General features: G+C 38.2%; 1 protein-coding gene across 5 annotated transcripts in view; it reads left to right on the top strand.

Annotated features, from left to right (window-relative positions):
- The window catches only part of LOC106877648 (thymidylate synthase), a 165,528-nt gene that overhangs the window by 10,894 nt on the left and 133,184 nt on the right, over positions 1-21,450 (top strand). For 2 of the 5 annotated variants that reach the window (XM_089352348.1, XM_089352350.1), the window contains exon 3: positions 18,397-18,497. In XM_089352348.1, the coding sequence (XP_089208474.1) occupies positions 18,397-18,497 (101 nt within the window). Of the gene's footprint in view, positions 1-11,368; positions 11,642-11,729; positions 11,879-18,396; positions 18,498-21,450 lie in introns of those variants that run through there. The other 3 variants (XM_089352352.1, XM_089352349.1, XM_089352351.1) reach the window with 3 other exon arrangements.

Here is a 21,450-nt window from a genome sequence, read left to right as displayed (position 1 = left end):
AAAAATAAAAGTATGAATGTAGAGATCCTGTGTTGCAGTTTAAATAAAATGACCTAATCAGCTTTCGCTGTCATAACTGCTTAGAGGAAAAAGAAAGTAGGAGAAAGGAAGAACTGCTCAGACAAGTAGTTTTATGTTCGTGCATACTCATACAGATGGACAGACACACACACACACACATATATATATATATATATATACATACATATGTTATTTTGCCAACATGGTTTACATATAGAAGTACAAAGTACATAAGGAATTAGAGGATGAACAGAAGTTTAATCTTACAGCTGTTACGGCCTAGTTTTGGCAGGCCCCATTCTATCCGAATATTCCTTTCCGGAGTGATTATCGGATGACATTCTGAAATGGGGTTACATGCCCGAACCTCTAGGCCTCTTCAGAGATTCACAAAGGGTTACATACAGATGTAGAGCAGGAGGTAAAAACAGAGGTGTGGTAGAGACCAGAAGAAAAACAACAGCAAAAATAAGATAGAAATAAAAATAATAATAATAGACTACGGCAGCGGTACTGGAAATTAATAATTATCGCCAAGCCAACATGGCAGTCCCGGCAAGGGGAAACTGCTGACCTCCCCTGTTCGAAGGTTATAAAGGACACAGGTTTCGTGTGTCACATAGCTAGCTAGAGGCGATGGCTTCTTGGAGCTAATTCACGGCAGCTTTCGTCCTAATTTTGGGACTGCCATGTTGGCTTGGCGATAACTATTAATTTCCAGTACCGCTGCCGTAGTCTCCTTTAGAGAGACTTAGAAATATTAATAACTCTCTCTCTATATATATATATATATACTCTTACTCTTTACTCTTTTACTTGTTTCAGTCATTTGACTGTGGTCATGCTGGAGCACCACCTTTAGTCAAGCAAATCGACCCCAGAACTTATTGTTTGTAAGCCTAGTACTTATTCTATCGGTCTCTTTTGCCAAACCGCTAAGTTACGGGGATGTAAACACACATCGGTTGTCAAGCGATGTTGGGGGGGGGGACAAACACAGACACACAAACATATACACACACACATCATCATCATCATCATCATCGTTTAACGTCCGCTTTCCATGCTAGCATGGGTTGGACGATTTGACTGAGGACTGGTGAAACCGGATGGCAACACCAGGCTTCAATCTGATTTGGCAGAGTTTCTACAGCTGGATGCCCTTCCTAACGCCAACCACTCAGAGAGTGAAGTGGGTGCTTTTACGTGTCACCCGCACAAGAGCCAGTCCAGGGGCACTGGCAACGATCTCGCTCGAAAATCCTACGAAGGCCAGTCAGGCGGTACTGGCAACGGCCACGCTCAAAACAGTGTATTTTATGTGCCACCCGCACGAGAGCCAGTCCAGGGGCACTGGCAACGATCTCGCTCGAAAATCCTTACACATATCACGGGCACAAGTGCCAGAAAGGCGACGCTGGGCACAGGTGCTATCCCAATTTCGCTTTCACTTGCCCCAATAAGTCTTCGCAAGCTGAGTTTCGTGTCCAATGAAGGAGACGACGTTGGCACGGGTGCCAGTCGTCAAATTTAGTTCGATTTCCCTTGCCTCAACAAGTCTTCGCAAGCGGAGTTTAGTGTCCAGTGTAGGAAAGGTACGCATAAGTGGGCTGGCTACACCTCTGGCAGAGGCCTTGGATTTAGGTCTCACTTGGCTTGCCGGGTCTTCTCACGCACAGCACATTTCCAAAGGTCTTGGTCAGAAGTCATCGCCTCGGTGAGGCCCAATGTTCGAAGGTCTTGCCTCACCACCTCAGCCGAGGTCTTCCTGGGCCTATCTCTTCCACGGGTTCCCTCAACTGTTAGGGTGTGGCACTTTTTCACGCAGCTATCCTTGTCCATTCTCACCACATGTCCATACCAGCGTAATCGTCTCTCTTGCACACCACAGCTGATGCTTCTTATGTTCAGCTTTTCTCTCAAGATACTTACACTCTGTCGGGTATGCACACTGACATTACACATCCAGCGGAGCATACTGGCTTCATTCCTTATGAGTTTACGCATGTCCTCAGCAGTCACAGCCCATGTTTCACTGCCATGTAGCATGGCTGTTCGTACACATGCGTCATACAGTCTGCCTTTTACTCTGAGTGAGAGTCCCTTTGTCGCCAGCAGAGGTAAGAGCTCTCTGAACTTTGTCCAGGCTATTCTTATTCTAGCAGCTACACTTTCAGCGCACCCTCTCTCACTACTAACTTGGTCACCCAGATCGCGGAAGCTATCAACTACCTCTAGTTTTTCTCCCTGGAATGAGACAGAAGTTGTTTCCTGTTTGTTTATAGTGTTTATTGCACCTGAACATCTGCCACATACAAAAACTAACTTCCTAGTTAACCTGCCTTTGATATTGCTGCACCTCTTATGTGTCCATAGCTTGCATTGGGTACATCTTATAGAGTTACTACCTACTCTTTTTCTAGATACTGAGCAGGGCTATCTACCTGAAGGGGTTTGTGTTATGACTGGCTTCTTTCAGTTTCCATCTACCAAATCCGCTCACAAGGCTTTGGTTGGCCCGAGGCTATAGTAGAAGACACTTGCCCAAGGTGCCACGCAGTGGGACTGAACCCAGAACTATGTGGTTGGTAAGCATGCTACTTATCACACAGCCACACTTGCAGCTTTATCAAATAACTATATCACTATATCAAATATATATATATAATTCAATTATTATATAAAAAGATAAAATTGTTAAAAATTTTATCAGTGGCCAGCATATAAAAAAAACAGAGCTATTAAGGTGAAATCATAAATACAATTATAATTAAGGGCATAGAAATCATTTAACCACATTAAATATCATCACTATTATTATTACACACATGTTGAAAAGCGAGGGAGCAAGTTAATGGAAATTCATAAAATTGAGCTATCTCTGGATTGGACTAATTTCTGGATTGACCCATGGGTTTTTCCTTCGTCAGTAGAGAATACCGGGAAATAAATAAAATACTTATATATATCCACAGAAAAGCAGACGCAATGTCATGAATGCATATAAGTAGCTTGCTTACCAACCACATGGTTCCGGGTTCAGTCCCACTGCGTGGTACCTTGGGCAAGTGTCTTCTACTATAGCCTCGGGCCGACCAAAGCCTTGTGAGTGGATTTGGTAGACGGAAATTGAAAGAAGCCCATCGTATATATGTATATATATATATGTATATATGTATGTGTGTTTGTGTGTCTGTATTTGTCCCCCCACCATCGCTTGACAACCGATGCTGGTGTGTTTACATCCCCGTAACTTAGCGGTTCGGCAAAAAGAGACCGATAGAATAAGTACTAGGCTTACATAAGAATAAGTCCTGGGGTCGATTTCCTCGACTAAAGGCGGTGCTCCAGCATGGCCGCAGTCAAATGACTGAAACAAGTAAAAGAGTAAGAGTAAAAGAGTAAGTACCCCCAAAATATCTATATCAAATTCCATAGCAAGCTTCGACACATGTGTAGCCAGTTAAGAATAGCACGTAAGTGGCTAAACTGTCCCAAAGTGAATGAGAATTAATTCAATTATAATGTAAAAGGATAAAATTGTTAAAAATTTTATCAGTGGCCAGCATATAGGTCTGTTTAATGTATTGTCTGTTGTTAGTTTTCTCCAACTCATAGTTGGTTCTTATGTATCTAGGTTTGGTTTGTCTATTCTTATGGTTTGGGATTCTATTATCTAGGTTATTAACTTTATGTGTGTGGTTAGTATTGTGTTTGGTATGGCTATTATAATGATACGTACTATTACTCATTAAATTATTATTATTATTACTACTCTTTCATCCTTTCGGGGTTGATAAATCAAGTATCTGTTGAGCACTGGGGTCGATGTAATTGACTGTCCCCCTCCCCCAAATTTCAGGCCTTGTGCCTATAGTAGAAAGGATTATTATTATTATTATTATTATTATTATTATTATTATTACTACTACTACTAGTAGTAGTAATAATTTCTTGAACAGCAAAAACTCTTCTTCATTCCTAAAGTTCAATATAAATAATTACTATTCATCTATTTCCCCCAAACTTCTAAATCAAGCCCTCCTTCTAGCCAGGCATCTAACTAATCTCACCCCACTAGAAATTAACATAATTCTTAATGCCTAAAAGACTCTCATTTCTTTTGAGGACAAACTCTGGTGCCAGGCCAACCACTATAACACTGTTGCTGGCACTCCGTCACTTACGACGTCGAGAGTCGTAAGTTGATCCGATCAACGGAACAGCTTGCTCGTGAAATTAATGTGCAAGTGGCTGAGCACTCCACAGACACGTGTACCCTTAACGTAGTTCTCAGGGATATTCAGCATGACACAGTGTGACAAGGCTGACCCTTTGAATTACAGGCACAACAGAAACAGGAAGTAAGAGTGAGAGAAAGTTGTGGTGAAAGAGTACAGCAGGGTTCACCACCATCCCCTGCCGGTGCCTTGTGGAGCTTTAGGGGTTTTCGCTCAATAAACACTCACAACGCCTGGTCTGGGAATTGAAACTGCGAGTCCGCTGCCCTAACCACTGGGCCATTGCGCCTCCACACTATAACAGTAACAATAACTATATCAAATTCTTTGACATTTCTATGGGATCATCCAACTCTGCCCAAGTCACAGACCTCATTGGAATATACTTACTCCATCAGCTCTGAACACACTTCCCTAATATCAAGGGAGGTCAATACAGAGATGACGCTTTGTTAGTCACCAAGGGCATTAATAAATCTTCTTTTGAACAAATTAGGAAAGCAGTACACAGATTCTTCTCTAACCTCAACTTATCCATTACTTTTGAAAATTCCCTTAAAACTGTTAATTTTTTAGATGTTACTTTAAACTTAGAAACCTCCCAATACTCCCCATGTCATAAACCCAACCAGTATCTTAAGTATTTAAACATTAATTCCAATCACCACAAATCAACCTTTGATTATATAGTTAAAGGTATTTTGATTCATATATCTAACCTCTCAGTCATTGAAGAAATATTCAATAACCACGCCCCACATTACAACCAAGCACTCGCTGCCAGCAGCTTCTCCCAACAAATAAAATACAACTCTTATACTAGGCTCAGACAACATATATCTCAAGTCATATCACTACGACATGCTATCAATCATCATCATAACAAACTACATGTGCACTATACTAGAACCCTGGGAGAACACAGATTAAGACAGCTTAGACCCCACATGCACACATATAACACTAGGTAAAAATCTAAATTGCTAACAATAACAGGCCCTATAACCCACCTCTAATTTCTAAAATATAGATTATACTGCCCCTAAGCAACCAAAAAAAAAATGTGGATGCTCTATTCTATGGTACCCTCCTCCCTTCTCATTAAATGTTGAGAACTTAGCCAAATCCTTTTTTAATATATTAGACTCCAACTTCCCTTGTCAACATAAATATTATTCCATCTTTAATAGATTTACTTTAAAGCTATCCTACTTTCCCCACCCAACTTTGAGTCTATTATAACAACCTCTAATAGACGAAGACTTTCTCTATATTATTAAGATATAAACCAAAACAACTCTGACTACACAAGCGCCCAACACATACTCAAGCGCTCCAATATCGAACCTAATACTTTAGACCATAACGAAAACCCAACCAATCCTAGTAACATTAACCAGAATGCTAGTACCCTGACCTCCACCACAAATACCTATATGATAGAAATAATAATAATAATAATAATAAGAGCAATAATAATGATAATAACATAGACCAATCTACCCCATACCTAACCTCTCTCTAGAAAGTTTTACTTCCTCCATTCCTAAAAAAAAAATCCCCACAATGCACTACCATGTAACTGCCACCCTGGGGCCATTTGACCTCTACAATCCTGTTGCAGAAGGTCTAACATAATTTACGAATGCACCATCCTCAACACGCTACACAATTCTACAGTGATATATATATAGGGTCAACTATAAACTTTAAACAGAGATAAGCTGCACATCTTAATTCTTTTAGATATGAGAAACACAGTAAATCCACAACCCTTGCCAGTGACATAATTCTTCATTATTACTAAATAAGTATAATGAAGCCCTGATGAGGTACATGCAACCACCATTTATTTCATACCTTCAAATTTTACCAAGATCTAAATACAACCTAAATCACCACACAGTACATATACCGAATACCCCAAAATAAGCTTGAACAACCTTATTTGACTTTCCAATTTCACACACATATATATAAATATATGTATAGATGCCAGACCAGCAAGGGGAAGCAGCTGACCTCCCCTGTTCGAAGGTTATAATGGACACAGGTTCGTGTGCCACATAGAGGCGATGGCCTCTTGGAGCTAATCTAATGGCAGCATTTGTCCTATTTTTCTGGACTGCCATGTTAGCTTGGCGATAATTATTAATATCCAGTACCGTTGCCGTAGTCTCCTTTAGAGAGACTTAGAAATATTGATATTTCTATTTTTGAAAACCAGTGGATGTATTCCACTGAACTTAGGTAAATAATCCTTCAAACAGACGGTCAGTAGCAACACCTGCCTGGTTCGGCTGCTCTACATTGATAAGGGACAATTACCCTGAAACTATCTGTAGATGACAGACCAGCAAGGGGAAGTGGCTGACACCACCTGTTTGAAGGTTGTATTGGACACAGGTTCGTGTGTCACATAGCTAGCTAGAGGCGATGGCCTCTTGGAGCTGATCTAACAGCAACATTCGTTCTATTTTTCTGGACTGACATGTTAGCTTGGCGATAACTATTAATATCCAGTACTGCTTCTGTAGTCTCCTTTAGAGAGACTTAGAAATATTAATATTTCTATATATATATATACATACATTCCTGTCTCCTCATGGCTCTATTGTTTTGGCTCAACAGACCTGACTGTTTGTTTTTACTATCTTGTTCTCACTGTCCTGTTCTTGTTAACACTTTCACCCTCCACAAAAAATCCCAAATTTTATTTAATTTGCTTTGCGGGAAGGACTGTTTCAACGAAGTCGCATATTGTCCTTGCCTTCAAAACGTGGAGTATATGAAACAGGGACAACTATGTTTTCGTTTTTATGTTTTCGCTTCTCATTGTGTTTAACGTTTTTTTTATGTCCTGTACCCATATATGCCTGTATGTACATATATGTATGGATATATGCATATATTTATATATTATTTATATTATTATATACATACACACACACACACACACACATATATATATATATATATATATATATATATATATATATATATATATATATATATATATATATAGAGAGAGAGAGAGAGAGAGAGAGAGAGAGAGAGAAATTAAGGTACTCAGAAATCTGGATGTTTGTACATTTACAGATTTTTATTAATGTCCCATATTAAATAAATATATATATGTAGTGAAACTACCTCCCGCCATTAGATACAAACTACTATCGCCATTACATACAATCTTCTCATTTAAATATAAATAAATGCGAGCGTAGTAGAGAACCCATTCCTTGTCCATCACGTGACTGATCATTATTCGAATCGGCAACTTCTTCGAACCTTTCCCGCCAGAACGCAAACTGACCAATCACGGCCCCTAATAAGGTCACGTGATAGAGTATATTTCTACCATTTGGTGAGCCAATAATTTGTTATAAATAGCTTTATCTCGGCAGCCAAATTTGTCTCGGTCCAGTTTCTCTTTGAGAACTGTTCCGTGTACCACACGACAGCAGCAGCAGCCAGCGACCACTTCAGCAGCTTCGTCCAGCCACGATGACCTCCGCCGTCGCCACATCAGCAACAAGAGTCTACTACTACTATCCAGCATCATCATCATGACCAACACGATTCTACGAGCATCTACCAAGCAGCCTCTACGCTACCAGCGTCAACACGAATTACTATGTACACCAAACCAAACCTCCGCGGCACATCTCTCTCTTCGATTCTGTTAGGTGACTCAGCTTCACCACGGTAAATAAACAGACAAGAGTTCTTAAACAGACAAGAAATTCTCAGCCAGCGATGAACATCTGTATAACAAGAATCACGGCCCGGCATCGATGCCACGACATCACAACTAGTGATCAGCACTGCCACACTCAGCCTCTCCTCACTTTCACATACAGAACTTTTCCTATAGTGTACTAACGATCTGGTATAATTGCTCACGTGTTATTGACTCTCTTTCTATCTGCTGTAAACACTCATACACACATGTATCACTCACATACACACTTTTCTTTGTATGACGGCCTGTCTTTGATTATGTTATTATATGTCGCATTCACACTCTCACACAGACATACATCTTTAACGCTATAATAAATATCTCTGTTATTCATCTAATACGGTTGTGGTCTTTCATTACTGGTCATCTATGTTATCGTCGTATAACATTATGTATATCATCCATTGATATATATATTTATATGTTCGACCGTGTGACGCGTTTAAATAAAAGGAGTCCTTTGTGTTTCCATTCGTCACCATTTCTCCTTTTATGAGTTCGCACGGTCGTCCCTAACAATTGGTGACCCCCGACGTTGATTCGTTCACGCAGCCCTTCTGATCTGTACAGCCAACGCGAGCCTGTTCACACAGTTTCCCTTACAATTGGCTAGGTATTTCTCCTGCAGCTGTCTTACCAGAAATATAGCATCAATGGTGCTTTTCCCAGGCACGAACCCAAACTGCATCACAGCTAAACTGACTCGCTTCCTAAGCAGTTGAACTATGACCCTCTCCGTGACTTTCATTACCTGATCTAAAAGCTTGATACTTCTGTAATTATTTGTGTCTAAAGCGTCACCTTTACCTTTGTAGCAATTGACTATGGTGCTGCTACACCATTCATTGGGTATGACTTCTTCGTGTATCACCTGGTTCGTAATACGGGTGACTAGGCTATAGCCGACACTGCCAGATATTTTGAGCATCTCTGCAGTGATTCCTGATGGGCCGGGGGCTTTCCCTGTCTTCATACTCTTAATTGCTTTATCTACCATGGTACTGTCAACTCGGATAGCTGGTCCCTCTGTTGGGTCGACATACGGCAAACTCTCTTTCTCCCATTTATTCTCTTTATTAAGCAATCTATCGTAGTGGCATCTCCAGACCTCTTTCTTTGCAGCCTCACTGTAATATATATACAAACTATGTCAATTTAATCCCAAGCAACACCAGGTATCTCTGCTAGTCTATCTATATATATTGGGTCATCCCATAAGTAATGCAGTTACAATTGCATGAACTAAAAGTCAGAGGGGAACAGGATATACTACATACATCAACTTGCTATAAAAGCAGGTACTAATTTTACCTCGTCCTTATTTTTCGTGCAAGTTTCGAAGAGTGCAATTTGATTTTAACAGTTACTTTTTCATAGCTATAATAGAAGTGATAAAGGAGCATATATGGCATATTTTGCTTTATGAGTTCAATAAAGGCAACAACACAATGGAAAGTGTGAGGAATATTAATGCAGTATATGGAGATCAGACAATAAGCGTAAGCCAGTCTCAACTGTGGTTCCAGAAATTCTGAGCCAGAAACTACAGCCTAGAAGATGAGCCTCATTCTGGAAGATCTTTAGAGCTCAATGAGGACGTACTGCAAACCTGGTGGAACAAAATCCCATCATAGCTGTTAAGGAACTAGCAGTAGTCATTCAAGTCAGCGTTAGAAGAAAAATGACTCTCTTTGGTTTCAAGAAGAAAGGTGTTCATCCATTAGGATAATGCTCGGCCACATGCAGCGAGGATGACATTCCAAAGCCTTGAGCAGTTTGAATGGGAGACAATGCCCCACCCATCATATTTGCTGGATGTTGCAGATAAGAAAAAATTTACCAATGTTCTGCGCCATGAGGACCAAAGACTTGAGGTATTTCGTGTTGCAAGACAGTGTGTGAGAGAGAATCGTGATGTCGTGGGAGAGAAATGTGTTCGCATGGATGATGGTACGCTTGCACTAAACGAGGCTGCAAAGAGAGAGGTTTGGAGACGCCACTATGAAAGGTTGATCAATAAAGAGAATGAATGGGAGAAAGAGAGTCTGCCGAATGTCTACCCAACAGAGGGCCCAGCTATCCGAATTGACAGTACCTTGGTAGATAAAACAATTAAGAGTATGAAGACAGGGAAAGCCCCCAGCCCATCAGGAATCACTGCAGAGATGCTCAAAATATCTGGCAGTGTTGGCTATAGCCTAGTCGCCCGTATTGTTAACTAGGTGATATACGAAGGAGTCATACCCAACGACCGGTGTAGCAGCACCATAATCAACTGCTACAAAGGTAAAGGTGACGCTTTAGATACAAATAATTACAGAGGTATCAAGTTGTTGGATTAGGTAATGAAAGTCATGGAGAGGGTCATAGCCCAACTAATTAGGGAGAGAGTCAGTTTGGATGAGATACAGTTTGGGTTCGTGCCAAGGAAAAGCACTACTGATGCTATATTTCTGGTAAGACAGCTGCAGGAGAAATACCTAGCCAAGGATAAACCTCTGTGCCTGGCTTTCGTTGACATGGAGGAAGCCTTTGACAGGGTCCCCCAATCCCTTATCTGGTGGTCAATGAGGAATCTTGGGATAGACGAATGGTTAATGAGAGCTGTGCGAGCCATGTACAGAGACACTGTCAGTAAGGTGAGGGTTGGCAACGAGTACAGTGAAGAATGCCGGGTAGAGGTAGGGGTAGGTATCAGAAAAAATAGAGATATTCCTATTTTTGCTCCTGTTCTCTTCTACTTCTCTACTAGAAACGTTTACTTTGGAATTTACTTCTATTGAGAAAAAAAAATCGTGTGCATGTTATTTTTAACGAAAGTTTTCTTATGACGGCTTCTCTTCACTGTCTAGAAATCTACGGATGCACATTTGTATATTCGGATTCTACATAGTAAATACTATATGCATAGAAAATTTCATTAAAAAATATTCATTTTTCTGAAAGTTATGACCTCCCAAAGTCTGCGGGGTAAAACCCTGTAGTTATGCCAAAAGATGTACATTTTCCTGAAAGTTATGAAGGAAAAAATCGGATCATGTGAATTTTCCAAAAGTTCTCACCCCACCTCTTTGGAAAAAATATTTTAAAAGATTTTACCCACTAATTTTTTTATAATGGTAATCTATGCCGTTTGAAAGGTATTTATATAAAATTTCATCTAAAAGAATCTATTTTCCTAAAAGTTATGAGGGAAAAACTCGGATCTTTTAAATTTTCTGAAGACCTCTCCCCACTAAACACCCGTTGCTTTGCGCACATTTTTGTTTTCATGTTCGTTTCATATACATTGTTTTTATACCCGTTGCACTATTTCTTTTTTGTTTTCGTTTCCGGGCAATTTTGTAAACATTAACCAAAGATTGACTTGGAATCCGACAGCGAAACGAATAACCGATTGTTAAGCACCAAAGATTATCCAGATATTTTATTAACAAACCTCAATTACAATCGGATCAAAGTTGACGAAAAATTTCTTGGAGAAAAAAAAAACCCCCCAAAAAACCTGTCACTTTACTATGTTTCGGATTCTCAACTTCAAGGACAACAACTAACCTGACGAATTTTATTTCTAAAGCTGATGTAGAAGTACAAAACGACGATGCAATACTTGCAAGGTAATGATTTCAAACAGGTACGGAGAAAATAACTAAAAATCAGAAGTCTATAAATAAGCTACTTAAAATATTATTTATTTAATGACTGTATTATCTATAGTATGTTATTCTAACGTATTTTCCCGTGACTAGCCTAAATTTTTTGTCTGTGATTTCGTTTCGTTCCAGTTTATTTTCAATCCACATTATTTTCCCCATGTTACACCGCTTTTTAAGTTTCCCGCCAAATTTGTTCTGTTTCCTTGTTTTTTTTGGTAAGTGTTTCATTCATTTTAAAATCTCGTTCCAAGTAAATATTTCAACTATTAATATTGCTCTGCCGAGTTGTTTTTTAATTTTCAGTTTTCCTTTAAATTTTGTGAAGTAAATTATTACCGGCGGAATTCTGGAGGCAAGAACAAAAAAACAAAACAAAATTGCGTGTGATTTAAGAGTGATGTAGCTGTTGATTTTAGTACATCTCACGACTACCTCGCATCATATCTTCCTCGTTTCTTTGTCACTTTGACGTGTATTGTTGATTTTCAATATTTTCGACGAAATTCCGGTTTAAGTACCCCATATAATTCCTGTAGCAGAATTCTGGTTTAAGCACCTCGTATAACCCCTCAAAATTTTTGTTAATCTGTGTTTTGTACACGCGAATTATATTTAAAAAATTGGTAATTTTTCAGATTAACACCCGCACGATCTTCACTAGGGTGTTACGGTTAGGGTTTTAGGGTTAGTGTTAGTGTTTAGGGTTAGGGACGGAATTCCCTAACCCAAACCCTAAAACCCTAACACTAACACTCTAGTGAAGATCGTGTGGGTGTTAATCTGAAAAAATACCAAAAAATTAACCAAAATTATTTTTGATGTGTGATTTAAGGGCGATTTAGAGACGGAGGTAAAGGACATGGACCACACCCACTTCGGTTATTTTTTTTCTGCAGAAACGCATTTTTTCGATTGGTGAGATTATAAATCTGAAAAAAATAAATTAAAATCGGCATTTCAAAATTTTAACTCCTCGCCCAGTTTTTCACTTTTTTTTTTTACAAATTTCTTTTGGTGAAATACGAAGATTATGATTCTGAATAAAAAAAAATTTGTAAAATTTCAATTTTTCCAAAAAAACAAAAAACACCTACTAAAATAGCAGACGTAACAAGTATCTAAACGACGAATCACATTTTCAAAATTTTAATTTCACTCACCCCGCTTTTTTTTTTCTTTGGAGAAAGAGGAAATTAAAAGGTTAATGTTTACATCTTGACCCGGAAATGAAAATCCCACAAAAATACTGGAATGGGGAAAAGTCGTCCGCCCGTACTCCGCCCATTTTCTCCCAAATTTGTTTATTTTAAATTTTTTTGCGAAAACCCCCCCTTTTTTGGATACGGAGGTTCCAGAAAATTGCCAAAAATCAGCCTTGTGAAAAATTAACTTCAGCGTGGATCTTTACCCTTTGAACGGCACATCGAGAAATTAATTTTCTGTAACTAAACACTTTCAAACTTCGGACACTGGTAGAATGTGTCATATAAAACATCTTTTACTCTTAGTGCTGTTGAGAAAAGTTTGTATTTTCAAAGTTATTTCGTGTTAAAGTTGTCGTATTTCGGTAATTTCAACCAACCAATGACGTGTATTTAGCTGAATAAAATGATTGTTGTTGTTCGTCAACAACAACTTAACCGGCGGTGTATAAGGATGCTGTCAGTAAGGTGAGGGTTGGCAATTCAGTGTGCAAATAGGAATTCATCAAGGATTGGTCCTCAGCCCCCTCTTGTTCATCATAATCCTCCAGGAATTTATGTCTGGCTGGTCTTGGGAGGTTCTCTATGCTGATGACCTTGTTCTTTGAGCTGAATCACTATCAGAAACAATTTCAGGTGTGTGGAAGCAATGTCTGGAATCAAAGGGCCTTAGAGGATTTAATTTAGCAAAGACCAAAGTCTTAGTAAGTAGGAAAGCAGACAAATCACAAACCTCTTCAGATAGATGGCTCTGATCGATATGTAGAAAAGTCGAAGATAGAAACTCAATATGGTGTACCTGGTACAAGCTATGAACACATAGGAGGTGCAGCAGTATCAGAGGAAAATTAACAGGGAAAATAGTCTTTGTGTTGGCCAAATACTCAGGTACAAGGAACACTAGAAATATACTGAAAATAGACTCCATAAAATGCCAGGTCAAATATCTAGAAGTAGTTGATAGCTTCTGTTATCTACGTGACCAAGTCAGCATTGGAGGCAGAGTGAAAGGCAGATTGTATGCTGCCTATGTACGAAGAGTCATGCTACATGGTAGTGAAACCTGAGCTATGACTGCAGAAAACATGTGAAGGCTTGAAAGAAATGAATCTAGTAATTGCTGTTGGATGTGCAACAACAGAGTGTAAGTGACTTGAGAGAAAAATTGGTCATCAGATGAAGTGCGCAATGCAGACCATTGCACTGGTATGGTCATGTGATGTGTATGAATGAAGACAGCTGTGGAAAGATGTATGCTGGTGACACATAAAAGGCACCTGGTATACTCAAGGGGTGGTTGGTATTAGGAAGGGCATTGAGACTGGAACCTGGTGCAGCTCTTCGGCTTACCAATTCCAGTCGGACTGTATAACCCATGCAAGCATGGAAAGTGGACGTTAAATGATGATGATATCACTAAATGAAAACAAAGAAAAGAGATTGTATTACCTTGCATAGGTTGCTTAATGATTAATGTGTGTTAGTCATAACTCACCCAACCAAACCAGACTTTGACAGAATAAATTAAAAAGAAAATGTAAGATAATTTAAGGTTAAAAGAACAATGTGTTATGAACCTTTGGAAGAATTTACTAGAAGTAAAAAAAGTTTACTATAAATTGTGTTGGATATTGATAACATTGATTTAACAGGGCAATAGAATATGCTAGATTAGGAAACTAATCCTCTGTGACCAGTCCCCTTGGATTAAAATAAGATCTATTTCTCCATTTGATATAAGCATGACTTGCTTAACATCACTGATTTTAATTGGGCCATATATTTCCACAACTTCAATGAAGGTTCACTTATACTGAGAGGCCTATATCATTATAACTGTCTATTAGCCATGAAAAACTGTAACTCATGAATTCTGAGCAAAATAACTCTAATTTTGCTAATAGTGCTGATAGTCATGAAGAGGACTCTTTTTGCTTTATGAAATATAAAAAATTTTATACCATAAGAGAAAATTTTCTTGTGGTTCAGTATAGCCATTGCTGAATCCAACAACAAGATGGTGCTAAAGTGCAGAGTCAATAAAAAGGGGAATACCACAGCTGTTCATATAGGATTAACGCATACTGATGCTACTTGTCAAACTGACATGTTCCTGTGTAGTGAGAGCTGAAATGAAACATGAATTCAAAGCTTCAGATATTGAGTTTTGAATCAGAATTTCAAGAAATGGATGAGCTGCTTAGTAAACATATATTTCTATGAAAAAAATGCACTAAATTTAGTCTTCTGTAGCCCAAAATTAGCATGGAATTGTATTCAGAATTTTGTTTCTTCCCTCTCACTGTTTTGACATGTGGAGAGCAAGGTCTGAATTTTACCTAGCAGATATTCTTGTACATGTAAATTTTGTTTTTCTTTGAAAAATATTGGTCAAATTTTATCAATAAAAATTTGTACAGTGAATGTTATCTTGTAGACTATTTAAGTCCGATGTGATGTTCTTTTTCCAATTTTGAATACAGTTGGATAATTTGTGGTTAGTGTTTGTGTTTTCGCAAGTAGTGCTGATTTGTTTTGGGTGGTTTTTTTCTCTCCTATTAATGAGTTTGCTATCAGTTACATGTTTTTAAAGTTAAAGCAAAGCATTAGTTTTCTCATTGAGTTTATTTTTTAATCTTGCAATTCTGCAATTTTAAAATGCAATTCTGAGAAAGATACTAAGGTGGTTGTGGGATGTGCAGCTAAATCTTTCTTAAATCACATCTTTTCATCTGAAAATATTTTCAAAATTTTTTTTTAATTTTACTGAAAAGGTTTTTCCTATTGTTTTTAAGTGTGTAGTGTAAAAAGATCTGGCCAAAATCAATCTGGAAAAAACAAATTTTCAAAAATTGTTTTTCATAAAAAGCTTCCCTTCCATCATTTCCAAGGCCATGGTGAAAAAAAAAATGGAAAAATCTCTGTCGAAATGGAGAAAATTCAACTTATGTGGGCTTATTGATCTGAAACTCCACTGTTTATAGCCATTTTTAATAGTCCATTAAAAATTGACTGAAAGGTATCATGTCCCAAAATCTCGAGATTTATTTAGTTCTATATCTACTACAAATGTGCCAAAACTCAAGTTCTTGTGGCTTGTACTTTTGGATTTAGTTAGGTCTGAAAACACAGCAAAGTCGACAGTTTGTTACATGTAACAAAATAGGCTTTCCGTAAATATTTAAAAAATTGCCACAAAAAAAAAATTTCCTTTTCAAAAATTTGAAAAGAAATAGGTAACTGCTATCCTACGGGCACTATTCATCATCATCGTTTAACGTCCGCTTTCCATGCTAGCATGGGTTGGACGATTTGACTGAGGACTGGTGAGCCAGATGGCTACACCAGGCTCCAATCTGATTTGGCAGAGTTTCTGCGACTGGATGCCCTTCCTAACGCCAACCACTCCGAGAGTGTAGTGGGTGCTTTTACGTGCCACCGGCACAAAGGCCACTCAGGCGGTACTGGCAACGGCCACGCTCAAAATGGTGTATTTTATATGCCACCTGCACAGGAGCCAGTCCAGCGGCACTGGCAACGACCTCATTCAAATGTCTTTACATGTGCCACTGGCACAAGTACCGGGAAGGCGACGCTGGTAATGATCACGCTCAAATGGTGCTATTTATGTGCCATTGGCACGGAAGCCAGACAGCTGCTCTGGCAACGATCATGCTCGGACGGTGCTCTTAGTACAGGTGCCATCGCGATTTCGCTTTCACTTGCCCCAGCAGGTCTTTGCAAGCCCAGTGTCCAATGAAGGAGATGTTGGCATAGGTGCCACTCGTCGAATTTAGTTCGATTTCGATTTCACTTGCCTCAACAGGTCTTCGCAAGCGGAGTGTGGTGTCCAGTGAAGGAAAGGTACGCATAGGTGGGCTGGCTAAACCCCTGGCAGAGGCCTTGGATTATGGTCTCACTTGGTTTGCCGGGTCTTCTCACGCACAGCATATTTCCAAAGGTCTCGGTCAGAAGTCATTGCCTCGGTGAGGCCTAATGTTTGAAGGTCGTGCTTCACAACCTCATCCCAGCTCTTCCTGGATCTATTTCTTCCACAGGTTCCCTCAACTGTTAGGCTGTGGCACTTTTTCACACAGCTATCCTCATCCATTCTCGCCACATGACCATACCAGCACAATCATCTTGCACACCACAACTGATGCTTCTTAGGTTCAGCTTTTTTCTCAAGGTGCTTACACTCTGTCGAGTATGCACACTGACTTTACACATCCATCGGAGCATACTGGCTTCATTCCTTGCAAGCTTACGCATGTCCTCAGCAGTCATGGCCCATGTTTCACTGCCATGTAGCATGGCTGTTCGTACACATGCGTCATACAATCTGCCTTTTACTCTGAGTGAGAGTCCCTTTGTTGCCAGCAGAGGTAAGAGCTCTCTGAACTTTGTCCAGGCTATTCTTATTCTAGCAGCTACACTTTCAGCGCACCCTCCCTCACTACTAACTTGGTCACCTAGATAGTGGAAGCTATCAACTACGTCTAGTTTTTCTCCCTGGAATGTGGCAAAAGTTGTTTTCTGCAGATTTTCAGTGTTTATTGCTCCTGAACATCTGCCACATACAAAAACTAACTTCCTAGTTAACCATCCTTTGATATTGCTGCACCTCTTATGTGTCCATAGCTTATATTGGGTACATCTTATAGAGTTTCTACCCACGCCTTTTCTACAGATTGAGCAGGGCCATCTATCTGAAAGGGTTTGTGTTTTGTCTGCCTTCCTACTCATTAGGACTTAGGTTTTAGCTAGGTTGACTCTAAGGCCCTTCGATTCTAGTCCTTGCTTCCACACCTGAAACTTCTCTAGTTCTGATAGTGACTCAGCAATTAGCGCAAGGTCATCAGCATAGAGGAGCTTCCAGGCGCATCCTGTCTTGAATTCCTGTGTTATTGCCTGGTGGACTATGATAAATAGGATGGGGCTGAGGACTGAACCTTGGTGGACCCCTACCTCTACTTGGAATTCTTCACTGTACACCTTACTGATAGCATCTCTGTACATGGCTCGCACAGCTCTCACTAACCATTCTTGTATCCCTAGTTTCCTCATTGACCACTAGATAAGGGATCAAGAGACCTTGTCAAAGGCTTTCTCCATGTCAATGAAAGCCAGAGATTACATCACTAATATGGCTAATTATTCATTTAGACAGGATTTTGACCAATTTACTAACTATTCAAATTGTCATATTTCCAAATTTTCAATATGAGTTATCAAGATGTTTTTTTTAGATACTATCCAAGAAAAAGTACAGTAGAAGTTAAATTTAAATTATTTCAAAAATTCATAGTGATACCTACTACAAATAAATTTCTATTACCCTACTAATAAAATCTGTAATGATCCTACAAATGAACTCACTAATCATTTTATTAACAAATTTTTTATTTACCCTACTAATAAACTTTCTATTTAATTTTTAGTTATCCTAAAAAGAAAATTGAGTGACTTTTCAAGTGTTTGTTTTGACTTTCAATTTCTAGTGTTTAACAGCTAAATATTTTCTGTTTCAGTTGACATCTAAAGCATCAATCAAGTTTTTTCCCATCTACTTCCACTACTCTATAATTACCAACAAAATGGATAACTCAGAAAACAAGGAAAATTTTACTTGGTAACGTTTCTGTTTTTGTATTCTTCACACCTAATGTTTTAACTCTTTCGTTACTATAATTCTGTAGAAGACACTATCTTTCACTTTAATAGATTTCCAAAATGATGAAGAATTTAAAATAACTTTTTCATTAATTAAGCTGGTGTTTGGAACAAATTAACATTAAGTTTTGAATAGATTTTAATTATAATCACTTTAAAACAGAAAGTTTGCATCAAAGAACAAGGCATTCTCAGGCATGTAGGTATCAAAAAAAGTTGCTATAAATGATATTAGAGATTATAAAAACTAATTGAATCAAAAGAGAGTGATGTCCTTCCTTCTAATGCCATCAGGTCAGTGAATGACACCTGGACTTTTTTAACCCTTTAGCATTCAAGATTACTATGAAATTTCATGCTTATTTATTCACATTGTTTTGAATCAACCGTGCATTATCTCATAGCTCAGATTTTAATGGTGTGATTGTTTATTTTTAAAGTGACATTGTAGGATAGGTGTAAGAAGCCTGATCTTTCTGGTAAAACAGGAAGAATATTTGGGCCCAATATGGCTGGTTTGAATGCTAAAGGTTTAATATCCAATCTGTTGTAGAAATTTTGCGAGAGAATACAAACATGGTTTCCTGTTGTTTTCCTTTTGGTGGTTTTTATCTGACACCATTTTGTCAGTTGTTGCCAATTGTGACATAGACAAAGATTGACTGGTACTTTTTATCCTGAAAAGATGAACTCAGTGGGATTTGAACTCAGTTCACTGTGTTGAACCCACCCAAAACTTGAAAATTGATTTGTTTTGGGCTTTAAGTATGAAATTATTAGCAATTATGAAGTTTAAAACAAATTTTTAACATTAATAATGTGACAACTAAATGTACATTATTTACATTCAACGGATATTTGTCCTCATCTTGTTTGTTGTTAACACAACATTTCAGCTGATATACCCTCCAGCCTTCATCAGGTGTCTTGGGGAAATTTCAAACCTGGGTTCTCATTCCTAAGGTATTTTTCGATGTTATTATTATTTTCCAGGTCACTGCTTGGAATTGAACTCGGAATCTTGCCTGTGGGCAATTATGGAGTGAATTTTAGGGCTTATAAATCTAATATTTTTCTATCCTTCTTTAATACTGGTTCCCATATGCTGCTCATATCTGCACTTGGTCTGCTTAGGAGGTTGTTGTGTCTTAGCATACGTGCTGCTTTTAGTTTTCGTATTTTCCAGTGATGTTCTCTGTCTATTATTTTAACTTCATCCCCGATTTATCAATATCTCCTCGTGTCACAGCTTTGCGGTGTTCCTCTACCCTTATTTTGAGGGGGCAACATGTTTCGCCTGTGTATAACCTACCACAGCTGCATGGGATGGAGTGCACGCAGTCTTTGGTCATATTCTCTTCTATTGGTGGTTTTACTCAAAGGAGATATTTGCAAAGTGTTGTATTACTCTTGAATGCTGTCTTGATGTCATATGAGCCACATATCTTTTGTATCTTTTCGGAGAGGCCTTTCTCATAAGGTAGATAGACTGTAGACAGTTTATTGGCCTCATCCTCTCTCTTCTTCATAATTGGAGTGGTTAGTATACTTTTGGGCTAGTTGTTGCTTAACAGATCATTATTGAGCTTGATCCTTTCTTTGTGGTGTGTATTATGGTCGCTACTTATATTCTTTGCACGATGTTTTAGGCACAGAACAACCCCTCTCTTTACACTGTATGGATGGTGGGAATTGAAGTTGAGGTTTTGTCCAGTAAAGGTCAGCTTGCGGTATACGGATGTCCTGAATCCATACTTGGTACGTGTTATTAATACGTCCAGGAATGCTAGCTGATTGTCTTTTTCCTTTTCCATTGTGAACTGTAATGGATGGCTTTATTGAGTTTTTTTATTGAGTTATTGTATTCTTTATTGAGTTATTGAGCTCTTTATCGAGTTATTGAGTTCTTTATTGAGTTATTGTGTTAACAACAAACAAGATGAGGACAAATATTCGTCGAATGTAAATAAAGTAAATAATGTATGTAATTCCTCATCTCTTAAATATAGAACTGTACGACGACTAAATGTGTTTTGCTGAATTCTCAATAAATTTTTAACTCATTATTTGCAAATGAAATTTTCCTGCTTTTAAAGTAAATATAAAAATGCCTTGAAAATCTTGTCAAATCCCAGTATTAAACCATATATAATTGTGTAAGCTCACAGTGAAAGCCTTCAGAAAAGATGTTTTAATTTTGGAACTCTTGGTTTTAAAGATATAAGGATATCTCATTATATAAAGATATAATGAGAAAATTTAGCTTGTGATTAGAGTACTCCAGAATTTCAAAGAATTAGAGTTTGTATTATCTCCAAAAATTGAACTGATTCAACCAATACTGAACTTACATACTTAATCTATGACAAATGCATTAAAATACATCTGTTTTAAAAGTACTGAGAAAATCTCCTGGAACTAAAATAGAATTTTTAATGGAATCCCAAATCCCACGAAATGTGCAACACATAACAAATTTTGTATCCACCTTTAGCATTGATAATAATCAAACAAGCTTTCATTGTCATCAGTTTCAGTTTCTGCTATTTTTATTGCCATAACAGATCAAATATCCTTATACACTTTTTGCAGTAAGGCCACTCTTTTCTTCTTTCCATATTAATTCTAGAATCACTAGAAACTCACAATCTGCTGATTGTATAAAACAACATCAATGTTTTGGCTGATTTCATGTGATAGATTGGTTTGAACTCATGATTTTTATGACAGCCATCTAACTCTGAGTCATCCAAAGACCTAAATGTGAAACATCATGTAACTCAATTATTTCCCATATGTAACCTTGTGTAAAGTTGGTGTAATACTGATCCCCATTGGACACTGAAGGTATTTATTTATTACTTGTGGGAATGAGTTAAGAAAAACATATAGGTCATTGCAACGCATTTGAT

The sequence above is a fragment of the Octopus bimaculoides genome, chromosome 5 (genome assembly GCF_046866305.1).
Source record: "Octopus bimaculoides isolate indiv1 chromosome 5, ASM4686630v1, whole genome shotgun sequence".
Taxonomy (NCBI): Eukaryota; Metazoa; Mollusca; class Cephalopoda; order Octopoda; family Octopodidae; genus Octopus; species Octopus bimaculoides.
This window is presented reverse-complemented; position numbering and strand designations above follow the sequence as displayed.